At 38.1% G+C, this 22389-nt stretch overlaps 1 protein-coding gene across 3 annotated transcripts in view; it reads left to right on the forward strand.

The window, feature by feature from the left end:
• bod1l1 (biorientation of chromosomes in cell division 1-like 1) overlaps nt 1-21873 on the forward strand; it is a 44453-nt gene extending 22580 nt beyond the window's left edge. For 2 of the 3 annotated variants that reach the window (XM_073064988.1, XM_073064990.1), the window contains 7 exons: nt 686-779; nt 1208-4415; nt 4980-5065; nt 18090-18204; nt 18349-18463; nt 20026-20205; nt 21304-21873. In XM_073064988.1, coding sequence (XP_072921089.1) covers nt 686-779; nt 1208-4415; nt 4980-5065; nt 18090-18204; nt 18349-18463; nt 20026-20205; nt 21304-21418 — 3913 coding nt within the window. In that variant the 3' untranslated portion in view covers nt 21419-21873. The remainder of the gene's footprint in view (nt 1-685; nt 780-1207; nt 4416-4979; nt 5066-18089; nt 18205-18348; nt 18464-20025; nt 20206-21303) is intronic. The other variant, XM_073064989.1, reaches the window with a different exon arrangement.
• Nucleotides 21874-22389: the final 516 nt, after the last annotated feature.

The raw sequence follows: 22389 nt of genomic DNA on the forward strand, positions 1-22389 counted from the left end.
TTGAAGTATTGTATTTATACAGGATAGAAATAATATCAGGTTAAAGTACTAAAGATGGATTCAAGAATTGACAATAAGCTTTAATTATGCTGTCAGCTTTCTAAATCTATTTTTTGAGAATCATGCCTAATTTAGTGTAAGAAATGTAATGTTAAGCTTTGCAATAACATAGTTTGTAACTGGGAAAGTGGTTATAATACCGTGGAGCTGGTGTCTGAAAGTGTCACTTGAAGTGCAAAAAACCTTCTACCTCTGATGACTAAGGAGCTGAAATAATTTTTTTTTGTATCTAGTATCTTATAATAATTTTAAAGGTGCTCATTGTGTAAACTTGTGTAGTAATGTTGATGCTCATTTCAATTGCCAAGTGACATTAGTTTCTAAAATAATGTATCAAAAATAAATAGCCATGTTTGTCTCATAATAGTATATCCTCTGTGTGTGAACAGATACTTGGCATATTGAATCCTTTTTAAAATGTTAGCGTTCATCGTTTGTTTTGAAGTTGATAAGAATACATCAAAGTTCATTCTTGAGCTGGATGCTACAATTACCAAGTAGATAATCCCAAATTGAGAAATCAGTATTGTAAAATTTGAATCTTGTGTATTGCTTCAATGTAATTTATATCCATCAGAATATTGCAAATTGGAGATTTGTGGTCCATCTTATCTGTGTTTTACAGAACCTTATCAGGGGAAGTTGCTCTGCACCATGAAGACCGGAAAAGAAAGCGTGAACAGCTAGAAGAATTGAAGGAAACTCAGCTTAGAACAGAGGTACATAGAATTGAAAATGTTTTTTTTTTCAGTTTTCTAGACTCTACATATTAATTTACAAAGGTGTATACAAAATAACTTCTCTGTAATGGCCAACGAATAGCAATGTTTTTCATCAAATTTTTCAAACTACTTAGAAAGGTGTTTTGTGTGGGGGAAGATAAATTAATTTTGATAGGACTCAAGAACAAAATATGAAGTTGGTACTGAAAGTAAATTTCATTGTCCAAAATGGTATGTGTAATTTTAAGTTGGCCACAGTAAGTGTCCAAGTTGCAGCATTATATTGTTATGAAACCTGACTATCTAATGCAGTAATTTAATTTCAATGCTGATCTATTTTACTCCATAAAAATGGCATACTTTCATGTGATTAAATTAGAATGATTTGGAAGTAACTTGTTAACTTACAAAAGTTCTTTCTGAAGTTGCTTTTCCAGAACAAAGAAAAGGCTTTTGCTTCTACTCTAAAGGATTCCAAAAATGCACAGGCCCCAGATCAGCCACTCAGATCTGTTCAGATACTTTCAGAGTTGAATGGTGAAAACAACAACCATTTAAAAATTGATCACGAGTCTTGTCGAAAGCAACCAAGAAGCAATGATTTGGATATGAGCGGATTGGAACAATCTCGTGTTAATAAGCTTGATGACTTTGGATTAGTAGAAGAAAATCTTAAAGATTCATCGAAGCACAAAGGTGAAATGAAGCAATTAAAACATGGTGATGGGGAACTGATGGGATCTGAAAGTAGCTCTTGGACTTGTGATATTGACATAAATGATGATCAGAAGATCGGAACTACTTTCGACAGTGTCATAACCAATTACCATCAGGTTATACAATCAAGTGACAGCAAAACTCTGCTTCCTTCAGATTCTGCAGAATTACCAATATTAGAACATGGTCAAGAAATCAAATCTAGAGATCACACAAAAATAAAAGAAGAGAAAGGAAAAGAAAAGAAATATATTGCTGAAGGCTCCTGGACAAAATCCAGAGAGTATACACAGGAAAATACAAAAAGTTACGAGAAAAACAAAGAGAAAAGAAATGAATCTGAATGCCTGCGGTCAAAATTCAAGGAAAGTGTGCACGATGATGTGAAATCTACAGAAAAATGTAAAGAGAAACGGAATGATTTTGAAAACCCTTGCCTCAAATTCAAGGAAAGTATAAATGAAGATGGTAAAACCAGAGAAAAGAAAAATGAGTCAGAACGTGGTCGAACAAAATCTAGGGAAAATACCCTTGAAGATAAAGGCCATGAGAAAAGTAAAGACAAGAAATACATGTCTGAACGCACTCGGTCTTTATCTGAGGAAAGCTTGCAAGACGACATGAAAGGCTCTGAAAAAGGCAAAGAAAAGAGAACCGAATCTGGGAACTCGCGATCAAAATCCAGAGAGAAAATGCATGATGATACAAGAAGTCATGAGAAACTCAAAGAGAATCAAAATGAATCTGGAATCTCTCGATCTAAGTCAAGGGAATCTGTACAGGAGGATGTTAAAAATAAAGATAAAAGGAAGAATTTTGAAAATGCAAGGTCAAGATCTAAGGAAGAATTGCAAGAAGATAAAAGGGAAAAGAGAATAGAAAAGAGACGAGAATCTGAAAGCTCAAAATCCAAGGAAAGGGTTGATAGCTCTAGGTCAAAAACAAAGGAAAGCATTGAATTGTCTCGATCAAAGTCCAAGGAAGATAATGAATATAAGCAGAAGGTTGTGGAGAAAAGGCACGATTCTGAAACTGCTCGGTTGAAATTTAAGGAACATTCAGAAATCACTAGATCAAAATCCAGGGAAAAATTGCAGGGAGATGTTCAATATGACGAGAAGGTAGAAAAACGACGTGATTCTGAAAACGTTTGGCTTAAATCTAAGGATAGTGTTGATGGCTCTCGATCAAAATCCAAGGACAAAGTGCAGGATACTATTCAAAATGAAAAAGGAATAGAAAAGAAGCATAGTTCTGAAAACACAGGCCCAAAATCCAGGGAATGTTCAGAAAGCTCGCACTTGAAAGTCAAAGAAAAGATGCGAGATTCTGCTCAGGGTTCAATGAAAGGAAATGACAAGAGGCATGATTCTAAGATAAAACATTTTGAAAAATCACATTCAAAATCTAAGGAAGATTTGCAGGTAAATAATGCAAAGAAGATGGAACAAAGGTTTGATTTTGGAAGTAATCGGTCGAAGTCTGGGGAACGCTCTGAACATTCACGGTCAAAATCTAAGGAGCATTCAGACAGTTCCCGATCAAAATACAAAGAGAGAGTGCAGGAAAATATTCAAAGCAATGAAAAAGGAATGGATAAGAAACACAAATATGAAAACACACTTTCAAAATCCGTGGAACATTCTGAAATATCTCAGTTAAAATCCAGTGAGAAAGGGAAGGAAAGCATCAAGGACTGTGATAAAGGGAAATTTAAGAAGAGTGATTTCCAAAATGTTCAATCGAAATCTAAAGAATTTTCTGAAAGCATGCAAGCAAAGTCCAAAGATAAAGCACAAGGTGGTGAGAAAGGATCTGAAAAGGGTAATTTTGAAACAAGTCAGTCATGTTCCAAGGATAAAATGCCAGATCTGCCTTGTGATGAGAAATTAGAAGAAAAAGACATCAAGTTGCTGGCTGCTTTATCCAAGCCTAAAACAGATCAAGAAGACGAACAAAGCAGGGACAAGAGTAATAAGCTGAAAAATGTGGCAGAGTATGTGGAGGAGGTGGAAATGACCAAAAGTAATGAAATACAAGAGAGTCATACAGTGGAATATGATCAGTCAGGATCTAAAGCTGACCTGCATACAGATATTAAAAATGAAGAACTTGTAGAAGGGAAAAAAGATACTGTACATTTCGAGTTAAAGGAATGGCATTTAGGAGAAAATGAAACAAATAGTACAGAAAAAAAATCTGAAAATGCATTCTCAAAGTCAAGTGAAAAATTTGAAAATGATCAGTCTAATAATGAAGGAACTGATATAGAAAATTCCCAGTTGCATTTAGAAGAAAGCAGACTGGATACTAAGGAAATTGCACACACTTATCCAGGAAACATGGTGCAAATTGAAAATCTGATAAAATCTGAAGACAAATTAGAGGAGAGAACAGAAACATTTGAAAGTGAAAGCAGCAAAGCTGAGCCTAGGGAGAATTTAAATTTGGGAGAAAAAGAGCTTGAAACTGAACAAAATGAGACTGACGGATGTAAAACATCTCTTTTGGTTAAAGAACAAACTGAAACGCCAGCTCATGAACAGTTAGCAAAGTCAAATGAGATAAATATTCATCCAGACTTGGAACAACAGGGATCTTTACCTATCCCTTATGTGGCAGCTTCTCCTGATGATCCAACTACTAAAGATTCTAGTCTTTTTCATCCAATTGCTGCTAAAGCACAGTTTGTTTATTATGATCCTTCTTCACCAGCTACTCCAACACTTGATGAAAATTTTAGCTACGAGGCACCTTCTAGTGTTGCAGACTCTAGTATACCTTCTGTGGAAGGCCCTGGAAAGCAAGAGGCTCACAGTTCTGAAAATGTTGCTGAGGAATTATGTGCTAAAAATCAAGCTGAAGAAATGGACATCAAATGCGAGCCACCAAAAGTGGAGTTGCAAGGTAGTAAGAATATCCTTAATTCTAAAATGCTTAGAGTTTTCATAATTTACAAAGTGTGGTTAAGTTATTGTTTTTCAAAATTGGAGTATTTGAATACACTGTGCTTTTCCAGAGATGGAAATCAGAATGATATGAATTTCTGTATTTAAAAACCACTTGATTGTTCTTTCCACTGAGTGTTTTTGAGGACAAAACTTCTTATTAGTTTTAGGTGTCATACTGTTTGTTAGAATATTTGTTCTTTAATGTTAAACTTGCTTGTTACCAATTTTTTAAAGTACATCCATATGACTTCAACAAAAACTGGAAATACGGTAACATAACAAGTAACACATTTCAGAGCTGTAATTTCAAGAGGATCAATGGTGTGCTAAACTGCTTCATCCATAGCCCTTGACTGATCTCAGTGTGATTATTAAATCAAGTGAACGCTGCTTATATCAATATTCATAAACTTAAGTAGGATTACATTTAGAATATTGTTTTTGGACATAGTTTATATAAATTTATGATAGTAAGAATGACAACTGATAATGGTATCTTTAAAGGGTTTTCCTTAATAAATGTCTTAACCCATTCATGTAGAGTTGCCAGTTCAGCAAGATATTGTGCCAGAAATAAACACAAGTGCCATAGGTGAATTGAAAGATGAAGATCTGGTAAGTAGCAATTTAGAAATGATACATATCTGTGGAAGATATAAAACATTTTGGTTCAGCTGTGATGGGTGACTCAAATGTGTCTCTTCTTCCATGCTGTGTCTGTCTCCTTGATGTGGTAACTGGAGTGTTGTCTGCTTATGTAATAGAAACAGATATTCCATAACAGGAGTACACCAGTACCTATTGTACTGGTGCTAATACTTCAACTGCCACTATACCACTATTATTATCCAATATTCCTTCTATGTTTTTCTTTTTCAATTACTTAGTCAATTCACAATTTCACTATTGTATAAGTGAATTGCCAGTCAGTGAAATCAGAATTTCAGTTGTTCAACAAAAGGTCAGTGTTTCAAAAACTAATGTAGAAAAAAACTATATTAATCACCACTTCTCTGCTACAGAGGAAAGAGGAAACAATTTTAATTGCCTTTTACTCAGAATCTGAACAGGAAAAAATTCATCCTAATGAAAATTTGTTGCTGCTCAAATTTTGAGTTGCCCCTTAACTGAATTTGGCATAATAGTAGCTTAATTTGAATCCAATGTACTTTGAGAAGGCCAGGTTAACTAACATCCCTGGCCACCCAACCGCCCCTTGGAGGAATGAATTTAGTGAAGAATTTGACATTTTGGACAGCAAGCAATATTTCCACAGAAATTAATGAAATTCATGAATGCTGACTCATAAGCCCAGAGATATCCTTAATAGAGATTTAATGATCTGCTTAGAATCAGCTTTTTCTCATCCAAAGTAACTTGTGGTGGAAATCTGAGTAGCAATTTACTGTGACAGTGTATACTGACATGTCTGGCAAGAAAAGAAGCTGCTTCTGATGCTTTAATGAACAGTACTATTGAATAAATTAATATGTCTGAATGGCAGTATTTTTCAAGGAATAGATTTGACACTTTGTCCAAGGCCTTTTCTGAATTGGAGAATCCATATTAATGTGTTATAGGCACTTCAGCCAAAGGCAGAATCCACTGGAAACATGTCTTGCCACTGCTAAGTTGATCTATGTGTGTATGACCAAATGCCAAAAAATCACTGTGAGGAAGTTCTCAGTTGCAATCGTTGGTAAACATTTTTGGGATCAAATCATCCAATGTATTGCTGTAGTAACTAACAGCTTTTATTAATGGATAGTGAATGGCTTAGTATGGTCCACTTATTTGGGTCACTAGATTCTGCTATTAATGATCTAGGCAGTTCTTGCAAACATCAGTGTATCAATACCCTACTGTGACAATAAGAAGTGAAGCTTGATCTGTATTTGTGGCCTTCATTACTACAATTAGAAAGTCAATTTGTAACAAAACAGTTTTTGAGGTCTAATTTTAGTCAGACTTGTTTTGTCATTACCCTGCTGAAGTCTGGTTTGCAACATATTTTCATAGGAGGCACTTTTCCTGTTGACATTATGAGTAAAATGCAATTTTAAATTCACTCTAGGACATGGGTAAATAAAGTTAGACTGATACTGGAGAGTAATAGCTGAGTAGCTGACTATATGAATTTCTGGAGGTTCTTCAAAAGCAATACACACAAAATGCTGGAGGAACTCAGCAAGTCATGTAGCACCTATGGAGAGGAATAAACAGTTAATATTTCAGGTTGAGACCCTTCATTAGGACTGTAAAGAAAGGGGGTTAAAAGGTGGGTGTTTAGGGGAAGGAGTACAAGGTGTTAGTTGAGACCAGGTGAGATGGAAGGTGGGTGGGGAGAGAAGATGATGTAAGAAAACTAGCTGCTTAGATGTTCATCATAGTACAGGTCAGACAGGTTCAGCCTTCACCACCAATCAAGACAGAAAAGTAACAAAAGCTATACATGATTGTAACAAAGGAATGTCAGCACATGCTCTTCTTTTATACTGCTGCTGTCTTTTGCTGTCCAGTAGCACTTGCATCCACTGTAATTAAGTCCTTTGAGAGGTTGTTCATGGAACTTGTCAACTCCTGCCTGAGGAATGACTTGGATCCACTCCAATTTACCTACCATCACAAGATGTCAACCGCAGATGCCATTTCATTGTCTCTTCATTTAACCCTGGAACATCCAGAGAGAGAAGAGAATGTATTATAGCCTTTGTAATATCTTTGGTAATTTCCTGCTTACCTTGGAAAATTAATTTCTTCCAAGTAAATTACTTCCTCTTATTGCAGTTGAGCCTTGTCCAAACTTGCTTTGTGGCCCTTGGAGAACAGATAATTAAATAAGCAAAGTACATTGTGTTCATGCTGGTCTGCGGTGTCAGCTGCAATCAGGAGACCAACCAGAATATATGATGATCAAAGCAATTGTTGGCAAGTATTGTAGATATTATCTTAGAGCCATGTGGTTGATAGTTCGGCTATCGAGGAACACTTGAGTATTTTTTTCTTTTATTTTGCCCTATCAAAGTGAGCAAGGGGCCGGAAACTGACTAGTCATTTTTTTGACTTTGAGACAGCATCCAAAAGTTGCCTTTGATCAATAGTTGAAACTACTGTTGGGCCAGGTCTTCCGGTATTAGTGGAGGTGATGAGTAAACCTTTTTCCATTGACCTCCTTGTTTTCTAGCCCCAATAGTGACATGGTCCTCTAGGGACTTGGTCTCTCGTCTGTTGTTGGTCAAGTATTCCAGTTCATTATGCTCTTATGAATCTTCCATTTCTCGGTCCACTTGGTTAGCAACACCTATTAACTGGCTGAGGAAGTGTAGGTTCCTTCTAATTTGATTTTGTTAAGCTGACCATTCTGGCAATAACTGGCTTCAGGTTATCCATAAAGGGTGACTTGAGTGGGCTATGGTTAGATTCCCCTGTTACCTACTTTGTTAGAAGGAATAAAGTTGTAGACTATTTTCTAAACGGGGAGCAAATTTAAAAATAAGATCAGAGATGCAGTGGGGCTTGAGGGTCCTAGTGCAGGATTCCCTAAAGCTTAAGTTGCATGTTGAGACAGGGACAAGGAAAGGAAATTAAATGTTAGCATTCATTTCAAGGGGACTAGCATATGAAAGTAAGGATGTAGTGCTGAGGCTTTTTAAGGGACTAGTCAGATGGAGTATTGTGAGCAGTCTTGTCCATGTAAGGAAGTGCTGGCTTTGGAGAGAATCCAGAGGAAGCTCATGAGAATGATCCATGAATGTATGAGGAGAGTTTAATAATTCTGGACATGTACTCACTTGGGTATAGAAGAATGAGGCAGGCTCTCATTAAAACATCAAATATTGAAAATCCTAAATAGATTGAGCATTGAAAGGATGTTTCCAATAGAAGAGGATTCTAGGACCAGAGGGCACAGCTTCATAATCTAAGGATGTCCCTATAGGACAGAGATTTGCAGGAATTTCTTTAGCCAGAGCATGGTGACTCTGTAATTCATTGCCATAAACAGCAATGGAGGGCAAGTCATTGGGTATATTTAAAGCAGAGTTTGATAAGTTCTCAATTAGTAAAGTCGTTTAGAGGTTACAGGGAGAAGGCATGAGAATGGGTTGAGTGGGATAATACATTAGTCATGATCGAATGGCAGAGCAGACTTGATGGGCCAAATAGCCTAATTCTGTTCTTTCGTCTTATGGTCAAAAATTAGTTGCAAATCTTGATGATCACTGCAGTTTTATTAGATGTTCATTGTACTACAGGTCATTCAGGGCAAACCTGCAGCTGCAACAAGTCAAAAGTAACTAAGATATTGTAATTGTGAGTATAACATAGGTACGTGAGCACGTGCCCCTGTTTTAAAACAATAAGATGTAGAAGCAAATTAGGCCATTTGGCCCATCAAGTCTTCTGCCATTTCATCATCGCTGATCCGTTATTACTCTCAGTCCCAATCTCCTGCCTTCTCCCTCTATCCCTTCATCTCCTTTCAGATCAGGAATCTATCAGTCTCTGCCTTTTATACACAAAGGCTTGGCCTCCACAGCTGCCTGTGGCAGAGAATTCCACAGATTCACCACTCTCTGGCTAAAGAAATTACTTCCCATCTCTGTTCTAAAAGGACGCCTCTCTCTTCTGAGTTTTGTCCTCTGGTCTTAGACTCTTCCACCATAGGAAACATCCTCTCCACATCCACTTATATCAGGGCCTTTCACCATTCGATAGGTTTCAATGAGGTCACCCCTCATTCTTCTAAATTCTAGTTAGTACAGGCCCAGAGCCATCAAGCACTCTTCATATAACAAGCTATTGAATCCTGGAATCATTTTTATGAACCTCCTTTGAACCTTCTCCAGTGTCAGCACATCCTTTCTAAGATAATGGGCCAAAACCTGCTCACCATACTCCAAGTGAGGCCTCACCCATGCTTTAAAAAGTTTCAACATTACATCCTTGCTTTTATATTCTGGTCCTCTTGAAATGAATGCTAACATTGCATTTGCCTTCCTCACCACAGACTCAAATTACAAATTAACCTTTGGGGAATCCTGCACCAGGACTCCCAAGTAACCTTTGCATCTCAGTTTTTTGTACTTTCTCTCCGTTTAGAAAATTGTCAACCCTTTCACTTCTACCCAAAGTGCATGACCGTACACTTCCCGACATTGTATTCCATTTGCCATTTCTTTGCCCATTCTCCTAATCTGTCTAAGTTCTTCTGCAGCCTCTCTACTTCCTCAAAACTACCTGTCCCTCCACATCTTCATATCGCCTGCAAACTTTGCAACAAAGTAATCAATCCCATTATTCAAATTATTGACATAGAATGTAGAAAGAATTGGTCCCAACACAGACCCTTTGGAACACCACTAGTCACTAGTCAGAAAAAGCTCCCTTTGTTCCCACTCTTTGCCTCCTGCCAATCAGCCACTACTTTATCCATACAAGAATCTTTCCTGTAATACTATGGGCTCATGGCTTGTTAAAGGCTGGCTGGTGGTGTAGTGGCATCAGCGCCAGACTTCGGAGAGAAGGCTCCCGAGTTCAAATCCAGCCGGCTCCCTCCCTTGCACACTTCCCATCCGTGCTGGGTTGAGCATCACGCTAGCAACTCGGCCTCGTAAAAACTCCTCATCCTCATCCTCATCCTCCTCCTCCCCATCCTCATCCTCCTCCCCCTCCCCCCCTCCTCCTCCTCTCTCCCCCTGTTAAGCAGCCTTGTGTGTCACCTTGTCAAATGCCTTCTGAAAATCCAAGTACACAACATCAACCAATTCTCCTTTGTCTGTCGTACTTGTTATTTCTTCAAGTAATTCCAACAGATTTGTCAGGCAAGATTTTCCCTTGAGGAAACCATACTGACTACAGCCTCCAAGTACCATGATACCTCATCCTTAATAATGGGCTCCAACATCTTCCCAACCACTGAAGTCAAACTAACTAACCTATAATTTCCTTTATTCTGCCTCTCTCTCTTCTTGAAGAGTGGAGTGACATTTTCAGTTTTCCAGTCCTCCAGAAGCATTCCAGAATCTAGTGATTCTTGAAAGATCATTACTAATGCCTCCCCAATCTCTTCAGCCACCTATGTCAGAAATCTGGATGTATACCATCTGGTTCAGGTGACTTATCTACTTCCAGACTCTCTTGTTTCCCAAGAACCTCTCTCTAGTTATGGTAACTTCACATGTGTTCCAACACCTGGAACTTCCACCATACTGTTAGTGTCATCCACAGTGAAGACTGATGCAAAATACTTATTCTGTTCAACTGCTATTTCGTTGTCCCCCATAACTACCGCTCCAGCATCATTTTCCAGAGGTCTGATATCCACTCTCACCTCTTTTTTACACTTTATATATCTGAAGAAACTTTTGGTATCCCCTTTAATAATATTGGCTAGCTTACTTTTGTATTCCATCTTTACCTTCTTAATGACTTTTTTTTGTTACTTTCTGTTGGTTTTTAAAAACTTCCCACTAATTTTTGCTCAGTTATATGCCCTCTCTTTGGTTTTGACTTCTCTTATTAGCCCCAATTGTGTCATATTTTTACAATACTTCTTCCTCTTTGGGATGTATATATTCTGTGCCTAATGAATGGCTTCCAGAAATTCCAGCCATTGCTGCTCTGCCGTCATCCCTGCCAAACAATTCTGGCCAATTCCTCTCTCAAGCCTCTGTAATTCCCTTTACTCTGCTGTAATACATTTAACTTTAGCTTCTCCTTCTTAAATTTCAGGGTGAATTTGATCAGTTTCCCATAAGGGCTCCTTTTACCTTAAGCTTTCTAATCAGTTCTGGATCATTGCACAACACCCAATCCAGAATAGCTGATCCTCTAATGGGCTCAACCACAAGCTGCTCTAAGAAGCAATCTTATAGGCACTCTAGAAATTCCCCCTCCTATAATCCAGCACCAATCTACTTCCATATTGAAGTCCCCCATGACAATTGTAACATTGCCCTTTTGGCATGAATTTTGTATCTTCCATTGTAATTTGTAGGCCACATCCTTACTACTGTTTGTGGGGGGGGTTCTGTATACAACTTCTTTCAAAGGCTTTTTACCCTTGCAGTTCCTTAGCTCTGTCCACAACGATTCAAAGTGTTCTTACTCTATGTCACCTCTTTCTAATACCGTAGATTCCGGATTTTAAGCCGCTACTTTTTTCCCACATTTTGAACAGCTTTGAACTCTGCGGCCTTTAATACAGAGCGGCTAATACATGGTTTTTTTTCATGCCGCCAAAAACATTTTGCCTCGTAACAGTAGACCAATAAAATTGATGAGTAGTTCACAGAGGTCCAATGAAATTGTACGATAAATCAAGCGCACTTTCACAATTAAATTATTGTAAATCAGTCCTTTGTACTCACCCTCATCAACATGGAAAACACTCGAAGAAAAGCATTGTGCTGCCTTTATGGCAGTTATTTAGTTTATAATATTTTTGCTTAGTAATTCATTTTCTAGTTAAAGTTAGAAGAGTTTTAACTATATTTGTTTTCTGTACTACATCGCGGGATGCTATGACATCACACCCGGTTTCGCCGCGTCTTGTGGGAAAACGCCGGTTTGCGATAAACAGGACGGCGGGGGGGAGCGGCGGAGCGAAAACGCTGCTTTTAAGTTAAAGGCGATCAATAACTTTTCCTGGTAGGCTGCAGTATATATATTTTTTACCAGTCGTTAGGAGATATTGGAATGTTGTTCAGTAAAGAAGTATACGCAACATATATTTAAAAGTAGCCGCGTTACAGGCACGGTTCGAAAAAAAGCATTTGCAATATGTATTTGTTTTTGTTACCATATGGATTTAATTAAAAGTTAAAAAATCCTCACGTGTAATATCTTTCTGTGTAAATATCTCATATTACAACGTGGGACACCTGCGGCCTAAAATCCGGTGCGGCCTGTACAAGTAAAAAATTGATTTTATTTCTAAAATTAGAGCCAGCGGCTTTTAATCAGGTGCGCTCTGTAGTCCGGAATCTACGGTAATTTAATTTGATTTTTTACCAACACAGCAACGCCGCCCCCTCGGCCTTCCTGTCTGTCCTTTCGATACATTGTGTATCCTTGGACATTAAGTTCCTAGCTGTAATCTTTCAGCCATGATTCAGTGATGGCTACAACATTATACCTGCCTATCTCCAACTGTACTACAAGTTCTTCTACCTTATTATGTATGCTGCGCACATTCAAGTACAACACCTTCAGTCCTGTATTCACCCTTTTCGATTTTGTCTGCCTTTTACATTTCAACTCATCCTGTTGACTGCAGTTTTGCTGTATCAACAGCCTCCTCAATACACATTGCCTCTGTTTGTAAACCAGCTACCTCATCTTCAGCACTATTATCTGCCTTTCCTACGATGATACTTGCATTGCGATATAGGCAGCTCAGGACACTACCCACGCCATGCTCAGCCTTTTGAATCCCAAGTTTGTCTGAGGTCTTTACAACATCTGGCTCCACAACCTCTCCACTAACTGTTCTTGCACTCTGGTTCCCATCCCCCGCAACTCTAGTTTAAACCCCATCGTGCAGCATTAACAAACCTTACCCCTAGGATATTACAACCCTCCAGTTCAACTGCAAACCATCCCTTCCCTACAGGTTCTACCTTCCCTGGAAGAGAGCCCAGTGATCCAAAACTCTAATGCCCTCCCTCTTATACCAATTCCTTAGCCACGTATTAAACTGTATAATCATCCTAGTTCTGGCCTCATTAACATGGTTAGCAATCTGAGATCACAACCCTGGAGGTGCTGCCCTTAACTTAGTACCTAACTCCCTATGCAGAACTTCGTCAGTCATCCTACCTTCATGGACCATGATATCTGGTTGTTCACCCTTACACTAAGAATGCTGAGGACTCAATCCAAGATATCCCGGACCCTGACACCTGGGAGGGAATGTACCATATAGGAATCTCATTCTTGCTCACAGAACCTCCTGTCCATTCCCCTAATTAATGAACCCTCTATCACCACAGCATGCCACATCTCCCCCCACTTCTCTTCTGAGTCACAGAGGCAGACTTAGTGCCCCAGACTCAATCACTGTGACTTTCCTCTGTTAGGTCATTTTCTCCCCCCCACAACAGTATCCAAAGTGATATACCTATTGTTGAGGGAATGGCCACAGGGGTACTTTGCACTGATTCCTTAATCCCAATCCCTTTCCCTTTCCCCTTCCTGGCTGTCACCCAGTTTCCTGTGTCCTGTACCTTGAGTGTAACTACCTCTCTATATGTCCTGTCTATCACCCCCTCAGCCTCCTGAATGATGTGGAGTTTATTCAGTTCCAGCTCCAACTCCTTAATGCAATTTGTTAGAAGCTACAGCTCGATGCACTTCTCGCAGCTGTAGTCAGGGCCACTGGAGGTCTCAGTGGCTTCCAGCATCCCGCGAGAGGAGCATTTCACCCTCCTGCCTGACATCTCTACTGTCCTAGCTGAACAGATATAAGAGAAGGAAAAAAACATGTTTTCTTTCCTTTGCTTTCTCTGAGTGAAGTGAAGCCTCGAAGAACTATGTCCACTGAAATGGTGGCTGCCCATTGAAAGGTCTTTTTTGCTTCTGCCTTTTATCCTTGGGCAGTCGGCCTGATTGAAGTCCCCTACTCTCCAAACTTATGATGTCTGGACTGGCTGTTGGTCAAAGCTCTTTTTTTTTCCCTACTGCAAAATCAGTCAGACCAGTTCCAGATAGGAAATCTGCAAGCAGTGATTAATTCACACTTCAACCTTAAGGAGAAAGAAGCCACAAAATTATAGTACTAAATATACTAAGTTACCAAAGTCAACACGCAGGTAATTCTGCAAACGTATCTGGACATAATTGAACATGGTTTTCATTCTAGGTTTGATACCTTAGCAGTATTTTTTCATCCTGTTCTTGAATGTGGCTTTTAGCTGTGTGAAAGTCATAGGCACATCATGTATAGCTAGGGTACCTAAGACTTTTGCACAGTACTGTGTCATCATTGTGGAGCGGATCTCAGGATTGTATACTGCATACATACTTTGATAATAAATGTACTTAAAGAGCAATTTATAAATCTGGCGGAAGCAAACAATGTTATGAATGGCAAGGGTGAAGTGCAGCGGGAGGTGTATGAGATAGATGGCAGAGAAAGAGGGCCAAGGGGTACGGGGTAGTGTGGGTGCAGACTCACCTCGCCCTGAAACACCAGGTAAGATCATTTGATTCTAAATGTGTTTATTCATCATTACAGAATGTCTCTAGTATTGCCTGCTCCCCCCTTCCCCTTTTCCCAACCATGATTTCCCTCTCCCTGCCACCTTCCCACTCTTGGTACACAATAGAGACCCATATCGGAATCGGGTTTATCATCATTCACATGTATCATGAATTTTATTGCTGCAGCAGCAGCAGTTCAGTGCAAATCATAAAATTACTACAGAACTGTGCAAAAGTCTCAGGCACCCGAGCTATATACATGTGCCTGAGACTTTTGTACAGATCCGTATATAGCAACGCTCTGTGGATACATTTATAGCTACTTGCTGCTTATCGGAAATTGCAAGAAACATCCATGTAATAACCATCAGCTCACGTGAATTTTGTTCTGTGTGTTTGTACCATAAAACTAGTGGTGGCAAAGAAAAATACACCATTAATTTGATTTACTTTTTAGACTGCAAGACTTGAGCAGAATTAAGCCATTTGGCCCATCAAGTCTTCTCTGCCATTCGATCATGTCTGATTTAATTTCTCTCTCAACCCCATTCTCCTGCCTCCCCCACTCCCCCATGACCTTTGATGCCCTTACTGATCCAGAACCTATTAATCTCAGCTTTAAATATACCCATTGATTTGGCCCTCACAGCTGTCTGTAGCAATAGATTCACCACTCTCTGACTTTGAAAAATCCTCCTCTCTTCTAAAGGGATTTTGTTATATCTTGAATCCGTATCCTCATCCACTCTAGTCCTTTCAATATTCAATCAGATTCAATGATAACCTCCTTCATTCTTCTAAACGGTCAATTATGGATAACTCTGAACATCCTCTACATAGCACCATCCAGAGACAGAGAAGCAGTTTCAGCGACAGGTTACTATCGATGCAATGCTCCTCAGACAGGATGAAGAGGTCAATACTCCCCAATGCCATTAGGCTTTACAATTCTACCGCCAGGACTTAAGAACTTTTTAAAAGCTATTATTAACGCTTTTTGAGATGGTGATTTAGATGCATATCATATTTTTTTACTGAGTTAAGTATTGTATGTAAGTAGTTTTGCTACAACAAGTGTATGGGACATTGGAAAAAAAAAGTTGAATTTCCCCATGGGGATGAATAAAGTATCTATCTATCTATCTAATGAATACAGCCTCCTCATACCCTTTTGGTCCTGGAGTCATTCCCGTAAATCTGGACCTTCTCCATCACCAGCACATCCTTTCTCAGATATGGAGCCCAAAACTGCTCACAATTCGCCAAATGTGGTCTGATCAATGCCTTTCAAGCCTCAGCATTACATCCTTTTCTATTCTTGTCCTCTGTAAATCAATGTTAAAATTGCTTTTGCTTTCTGTACTGCTGTCTCAACCTGCAAGTTAACTTTTAAGGAATCCTGCAGAAGGACTCTCAACACACACAAAATGCTGGTGGAACACAGCAGGCCAGGGAGCATCTATAGGGAGAAGCACTGTCGACGTTTCGGGCTGAGACCCTTCGTCAGGACTAACTGAAAGGAAAGATAGTAAGAGATTTGAAAGTAGGAGGGGAGGGGAAAATGCGAAATGATAGGAGAAGACCGGAGGGGGTGGGGTGAAGCTGAGAGCCAGAAAGGTGATTGGGAAAAGGGATACAGAGCTGGAGAAGGGAAAGGATCATGGGACGAGAGGTCTAGGGAGAAAGAAAGGGGGAGGGGAGCACCAGAGGGAGATGGAGAACAGGCAGAGTGATGGGCAGAAAGAGAGAGAAAAAGGAGGGGGGGAGAAAACTAAATATATCAGGGATGGGGTAAGAAGGGGAGGAGGGGCATTAACGGAAATTAGAGAAGTCAATGTTCATGCCATCAGGTTGGAGGCGATCCAGCCGGTTTATAAGGTGTTGTTCCTCCAACCTGAGTGTGGCTTCATCTTGACGGTAGAGGAGGCCATGGATAGACATATCTGAATGGGAATGGAACATGGAATTAAAATGTGTGGCCACTGGGAGATCCCGCTTTCTCTGGCGGACAGAGTGTAGGTGTTCAGCGTGTTTTCCATGCCCCTCCTCCTGTTTTCACTTTTGATTTATAAATTTGCTCCATTGCTGCTTCTCTGCAAATTCTATCATGTTTTTTCACTGATAAACCTTTCGGTAGCAGTAAAAGTAAAAATATATTGGAGTGCTGGTATTTTTTTTGGTTTCAGTGAATGGGAAGAACTGCACTCGTATTTAGGAGATTAAATAATAAGCCATGCTAGGTTGGAGCCTTTATAACCACCTGGATAATTGTGGGAGGTGAGCCTTTAAGGTTGGTGTGATGAGCATGTGCTGGACTATATTGGAATGCATTAAGAGTTTACCCCCAAAGCCAAGGTTCCCTCTAATTATTTTTTACAGCTGCACCGACCAACCATTGCTCTGAGCATAAAATGTTTATATGGCCTTAAATCTCCAAGGCACTTTTATATGAACATCATATCAAAGGAAATACCAACCGCACGGCAACAAAGGCTATGTGTGCGGGAGAATTTTAGTTACTGCATGGCCACACAGCTGAGAGGGAACAGTGCCCAAAACATAGACCAATGTCATGTAACATTCCCTGTCCTTGGAAGAATATTATGTAACCAGTTTTTAGGTCATCTTGGTACCTTCTGAGGTCACCAAATCTGACTCAATTTAGGTATGCCAAACTAGTTTAGGCAAGCACACATAATTTCCACAAAGTTTGTTATCTTTGTTATTATAATTAATGGAATTTTATTTTTATGTTGGGAGGGGAGTCAGCATTTGTTCAATGTTTTGATGTTTCTGGTTGTCTGATGCACATTAAGACTCAGTTAATTCAGCAAGAATAAAGACCTCCTTTCCTAAGCTTTATCCATTTTACTCTGTAGATCTGTTTTGTAAAAATATATACATTAATTAGCATATGTTGTAGGAACTTGCTAGGCTGATTTGATGATTAAGTAAAATAAATTGCTATTGCCACTTTAAATTTTACACTTTAAAGAATGTACAAAATAGTCATAGTCTGACATTGTTTATTGTTTTGTCATTGTCATATTTTATGCATTAGGTATTCAGATACTTTAAGGTGAATATACTGTTTACTGCATTTTAATAATATAAGCAAGCATACAAACTAGTTTGAATCTTGTCAACTTCCAATAATTGCTTCTTTGTATACAATATGCATTCTAGTAATTTTTTTATAAAACCTTTTGATACTTTGCACAATCACACTTGAGGTTTTGAAAGCTGAGTAAGCAGATCGCAATATAGTATTGACTGAACTTTCTAAAGAGCTTCATTAATTCTGTCGCTATCCTAGCAGATCAAAACTTTGACTGCAAAATGGTGATTTAGTGGTATTTATATTTTTGCTCCAATGTGTTTTTTTTTAAAGGAATTGTATACAAAAATATCAATGCAACTTTTCCTTCCAAAATAGACTGAGGAATCTGTCACAGGTGCTAGAGAGCAAAGTTCCACCAAAAACGAAAGAAAGCCCAAACGCTCATACACTCCAGTAGAAAATCCTCCTAAAAGGAGACATCTTAATTCAGGTATATTAAAGTATAAGTACAACTTTCCATTTTTGAGGGATGGGAGTGGTGAAGTGAGACCTTTTTATTGGAAACATCTTAAGAATTTAAGCCTTTACCTACCAGTATTAAGAAATTGTCTTGCTGTGTTTTTAATACTATAAGAGGAGAAATCTGCTGCAGTGGATGAACTTGTTGAAACCATACCAGTTCAAGCACAAGAAGAGGAAAGTCCAATGCAATGCCAAGAAAAGACTACAAAGGTTGAAGATAAAGCAAGGTAGTTTTCTGTTCTAGCTATCTTAATCTAAATATCTGCCTTCAGTTGAAAAAAGTAATTCATTTGTGTTTTACTGACATTAATAATGTACAAAGATTTGGAACTGTTGAAAATTAGTACTATATTGTTAATTGTGCAATTGCAAGAATACAGTCGGCCCTCCTTATCCACAACCCCTACAGATACCAAAAAACGTGGATGCTCAAGTCTCTTATTTAACCTGTCTCAGAACGGTGGCCATTAAGACCCGGTGGAGTTCTGAATCCGCAGTGTTTCTGTTCATGAAAATAAACACGATCACGATTGGAAAATAAAGAGGAAATAATAAAGCGATCGGAAAGAGGTGAAACGCCATCAGTCACTGGAAAAGCATTAGGCTACAGTCGGTCAACGATCAGAACAATTTCAAAGGATAAAGTGAGAAAGGCCCTGCCCCGATGAAAGCTATAATTATTACTAAGCAACGCAGTGGTTTAATTATTGAAATACATACATTTCTTAAGTGTTTTTATATGCATGAAGGTAAAATATATACTATATACTAAGACACATGTTTGACTACTGACGCTAAATAATACCAGATGTACCTGTTCCAAGTTAAGAGAACTTCTGTTTTTTTTCCAATCCTGATCCACGATAACCTACGTACACCCTCCCGTATACTTTGAATCATCTCTAGATTTCTTATAATGCCTAATACAATGTAAATGCTATGTAAATAGTTGTTATACTGCATTGCTTAGGGAATAATGACAAGAAAAAAGCCTGTACATGCTCGAACAACAAGTGCTGGAAGAGCACTTCTGGGTTTTCTGGATTCACGGTTGATTGAATTCGCACATGCAGAACTTGCAGATAAGGAGGGCCAACTGTACCCTTCCTTTAAAGAGCTTCAGTGATAGGACGTGGCATGAAAAAGCCAGTTAACATCTAATGCTATCAATTGGAGATAATTCAACACGTATAGAGGGATTTGTTTGCTGAATTATATTTGACATTTATAGCAGAAAGTTCTTTCTTTCCACACCTTGGGGAAATCCAAATTCACTTGCTTATGTAATATTGGATGCAGTGTATGGTAGGGAACATGAGAAATGTAAATTAGTAATTGGATATTAAATAATAATTAAATATTTAAGCAAAGAATGTTTCTCTTCTGTTAGTGTCTGTTCCATATAGCTAATAAGTGGTTGCCATAGTTTAGTATCTGTTGCTGAAGTATTACAGTTTCAGTTTACATACAAACCCCAAATTATTCTTAATACTGCAGTAAGTGTGTGCCCAGACTTTCTTAAGTAGTCACCCATTCATTGTAAAAAAAAACCTTTTTCAACCATTTTGGTACCAGTATATAGTGCCATTTATTTTGGATGGTGCATAAATCAGTTAAATTCACGAGTACTTTTCTGGGAAATATAAATGCAGAAGTGAATGTAATTTAACACTAACAGAAACTTGTAAGGATATTATGACTCAAATCTCTTTGACCTATAGTATCTTAATTGCAAAGTGTGTATACTTGTGCATTTTCAGTACATACAGCTCTGATTTTTTTCTTTAAGAAACCTGACCAGTGATGTAAGTAGCCAGAATAAGCCAACCACTCGTGCAGCTAAGAAAGTGAGCAGTCCTGAGCATTTGTCTGTAACTGAGCAAGAAAAGCATTCACTGACTTCCACAAAAGAGAAACCAACAACTGATGTAAAGTCGGGAAAATCTCCAGCACCAGTATCAGTTACAAGGTAAGGTCATCACTTAAATCCCATTCAGTGTAAATTTAACATGAAATTTCTGACTGTATTAGTTGTGAAGTCAAAGAAATAATGCAGATGAGTTGGATATCAAAACAAGGAAATATTTTGTTGAGTCATGGGACAGCATTGAAGTAAACTGACCCACTGAGTCCATACCAACCATCAAGCATCCATTTTTATACCAGTTTTCTACATGTCATCAATTCTTCCTAACTCCACCCCACCCATCATATTCTGGAAAACTTATCCACACACTAGCTGTAATTTAGAGACCAACTAACCCACCAACCTGCATGTCTTTGGGTTGTGAGAGTAAATCAAATCACCCATAGGAATCCCAAACAGTCACAGGGAGAACATGCAACTCCATACAGGTAGCACTGGGGGTTAGGAATGAATTTGGTTTATTTGAACTGAGGCTATACCACTCTGCTGCGGTCCCACTTCAGACCACTGAGTTTTCTAACTCAAGATTGATAAAAAGTCGTTTTATTTGTATTTGCTATTGATATGATCACTGCTTTTAATAGTCTCTAATGTGCATTATTTTTGTTAACTATTGTCAGTAATTCATCACAGATTTTCATCAGATAAAAATTGCAAAGTGTTATTCTAAAGTTTGATACTAAAGCAAATTTTGTATGAAAGTTCTGAACAATTGTCCATTTTCCATTATTAACAGACGTATACCTATGTATCTGATGTGGCTTTTTGGTAGTCTGCTCTAATTACATAAAGAAGTCTAACGTGATATTTTTAGCCTTTCATCTCCTTGTATGGGTAATTGTTGACGCCTCACAGTCATTTTACTGGGCAATATTAATTGTTATGGCAGCCAGAGAAATTATAGATATTGGTGCCTTCAGAACATTTATCTTTAGTGAAATGCAGGAGGGAGACCCGTAAGTGTTTTGACAAAATTTCTGCTTCAACTCTAATTCAAATGCACAAAATTCAAATAGTCCCCTATTTGGAAGCAAAACCATTTAGAAAATTTAGAACCTTGTTGAACTGAAGTGGAAGAGCTGTTATGATGAATAAATTCCAAAATGAACACTCAGATGTGTCTACTATATCATTTAACAGATCAAGAAATCAACCATCTCCTGTGATTAAACAAGGGCGTAAAAGAGAAGCAAGTCCAGAACGCAAAAGACGACAACATAAGACTGAAGTGCCACCAAAGAGAACCAGGCGATAGCTCTGAATGCTTAATGCTACCACTTGGACTCTACAAAATTGAAGTGTTGTGTACATTGTATATTATAAATGATATTTGTTGTAGTAATCCAAGGGCGAGAAGTCAGTATTGATAGGTTAAAACTGTCTGTTTACTGTACTTTTGTGTTGTATATGAGAAATGGCACAAACGTTGTGCTTTTACCTGTTGTAACTTGCAATTTTAAGTACGAAGTTTTCATTCTATGAATGTGTTTTATTTTTACCAAATCCTATTTAATAAAATTGTTTGCTGAAAGTAAGCAACTGAGGGATGCAGCTATTCACAGTATAATTTTGTACATTGTTAATGTACATTCCTTGATGTTCCATTTGTTATATTCTTGGAGTGAGTGACCAAACTATTTTGTACTTGTACACAACTTATTGAGCATGTTCAATTTGTTTATAATAAAATTGTATTCATATGATGCTTTATCATGTAGAAATACCTGGAGTCACTTGACAGCAAAATTTTCAAGATACGTTCACTGTTATTTCGATGAAGGTTGTAGAGAACAAATTTAGATATGAAAACTTTCATCATCCACTATAGTTCTTGTCTTCATGTTCTGATTGTCATGCTATAGACATTAAACCTCATTAATTAACAATATTGGAATTTGCTCCTCCGGAGCTAAGATTTGATGTGTATTTTCCAATCTTGATAAGTTTCTTCATTGAAAATTTAGTTTGGCTTTCAAAATTATATTCTAAGGACAAGGATAGCTCACTGCTTTTGTCCAAAAATAGTATTTTATCATAATTTTATCTATTAAAATAGTTTAAGGCTTGTCCTTTTTAAATAGCCTATAAATTTAACTATAAAGTTGGTCCAATGGTGTTTTATGGAGAAATATATTTTGATGAGATGTTATTCATAATGTCAAAACTTGTTGGATCAGGCCAATGTAAACAAAAACACTTTATACCAAAGCAGTGTTTTTATCTGTA

The sequence above is a fragment of the Hemitrygon akajei genome, chromosome 13 (assembly GCF_048418815.1).
Source record: "Hemitrygon akajei chromosome 13, sHemAka1.3, whole genome shotgun sequence".
Taxonomy (NCBI): domain Eukaryota; kingdom Metazoa; phylum Chordata; class Chondrichthyes; order Myliobatiformes; family Dasyatidae; genus Hemitrygon; species Hemitrygon akajei.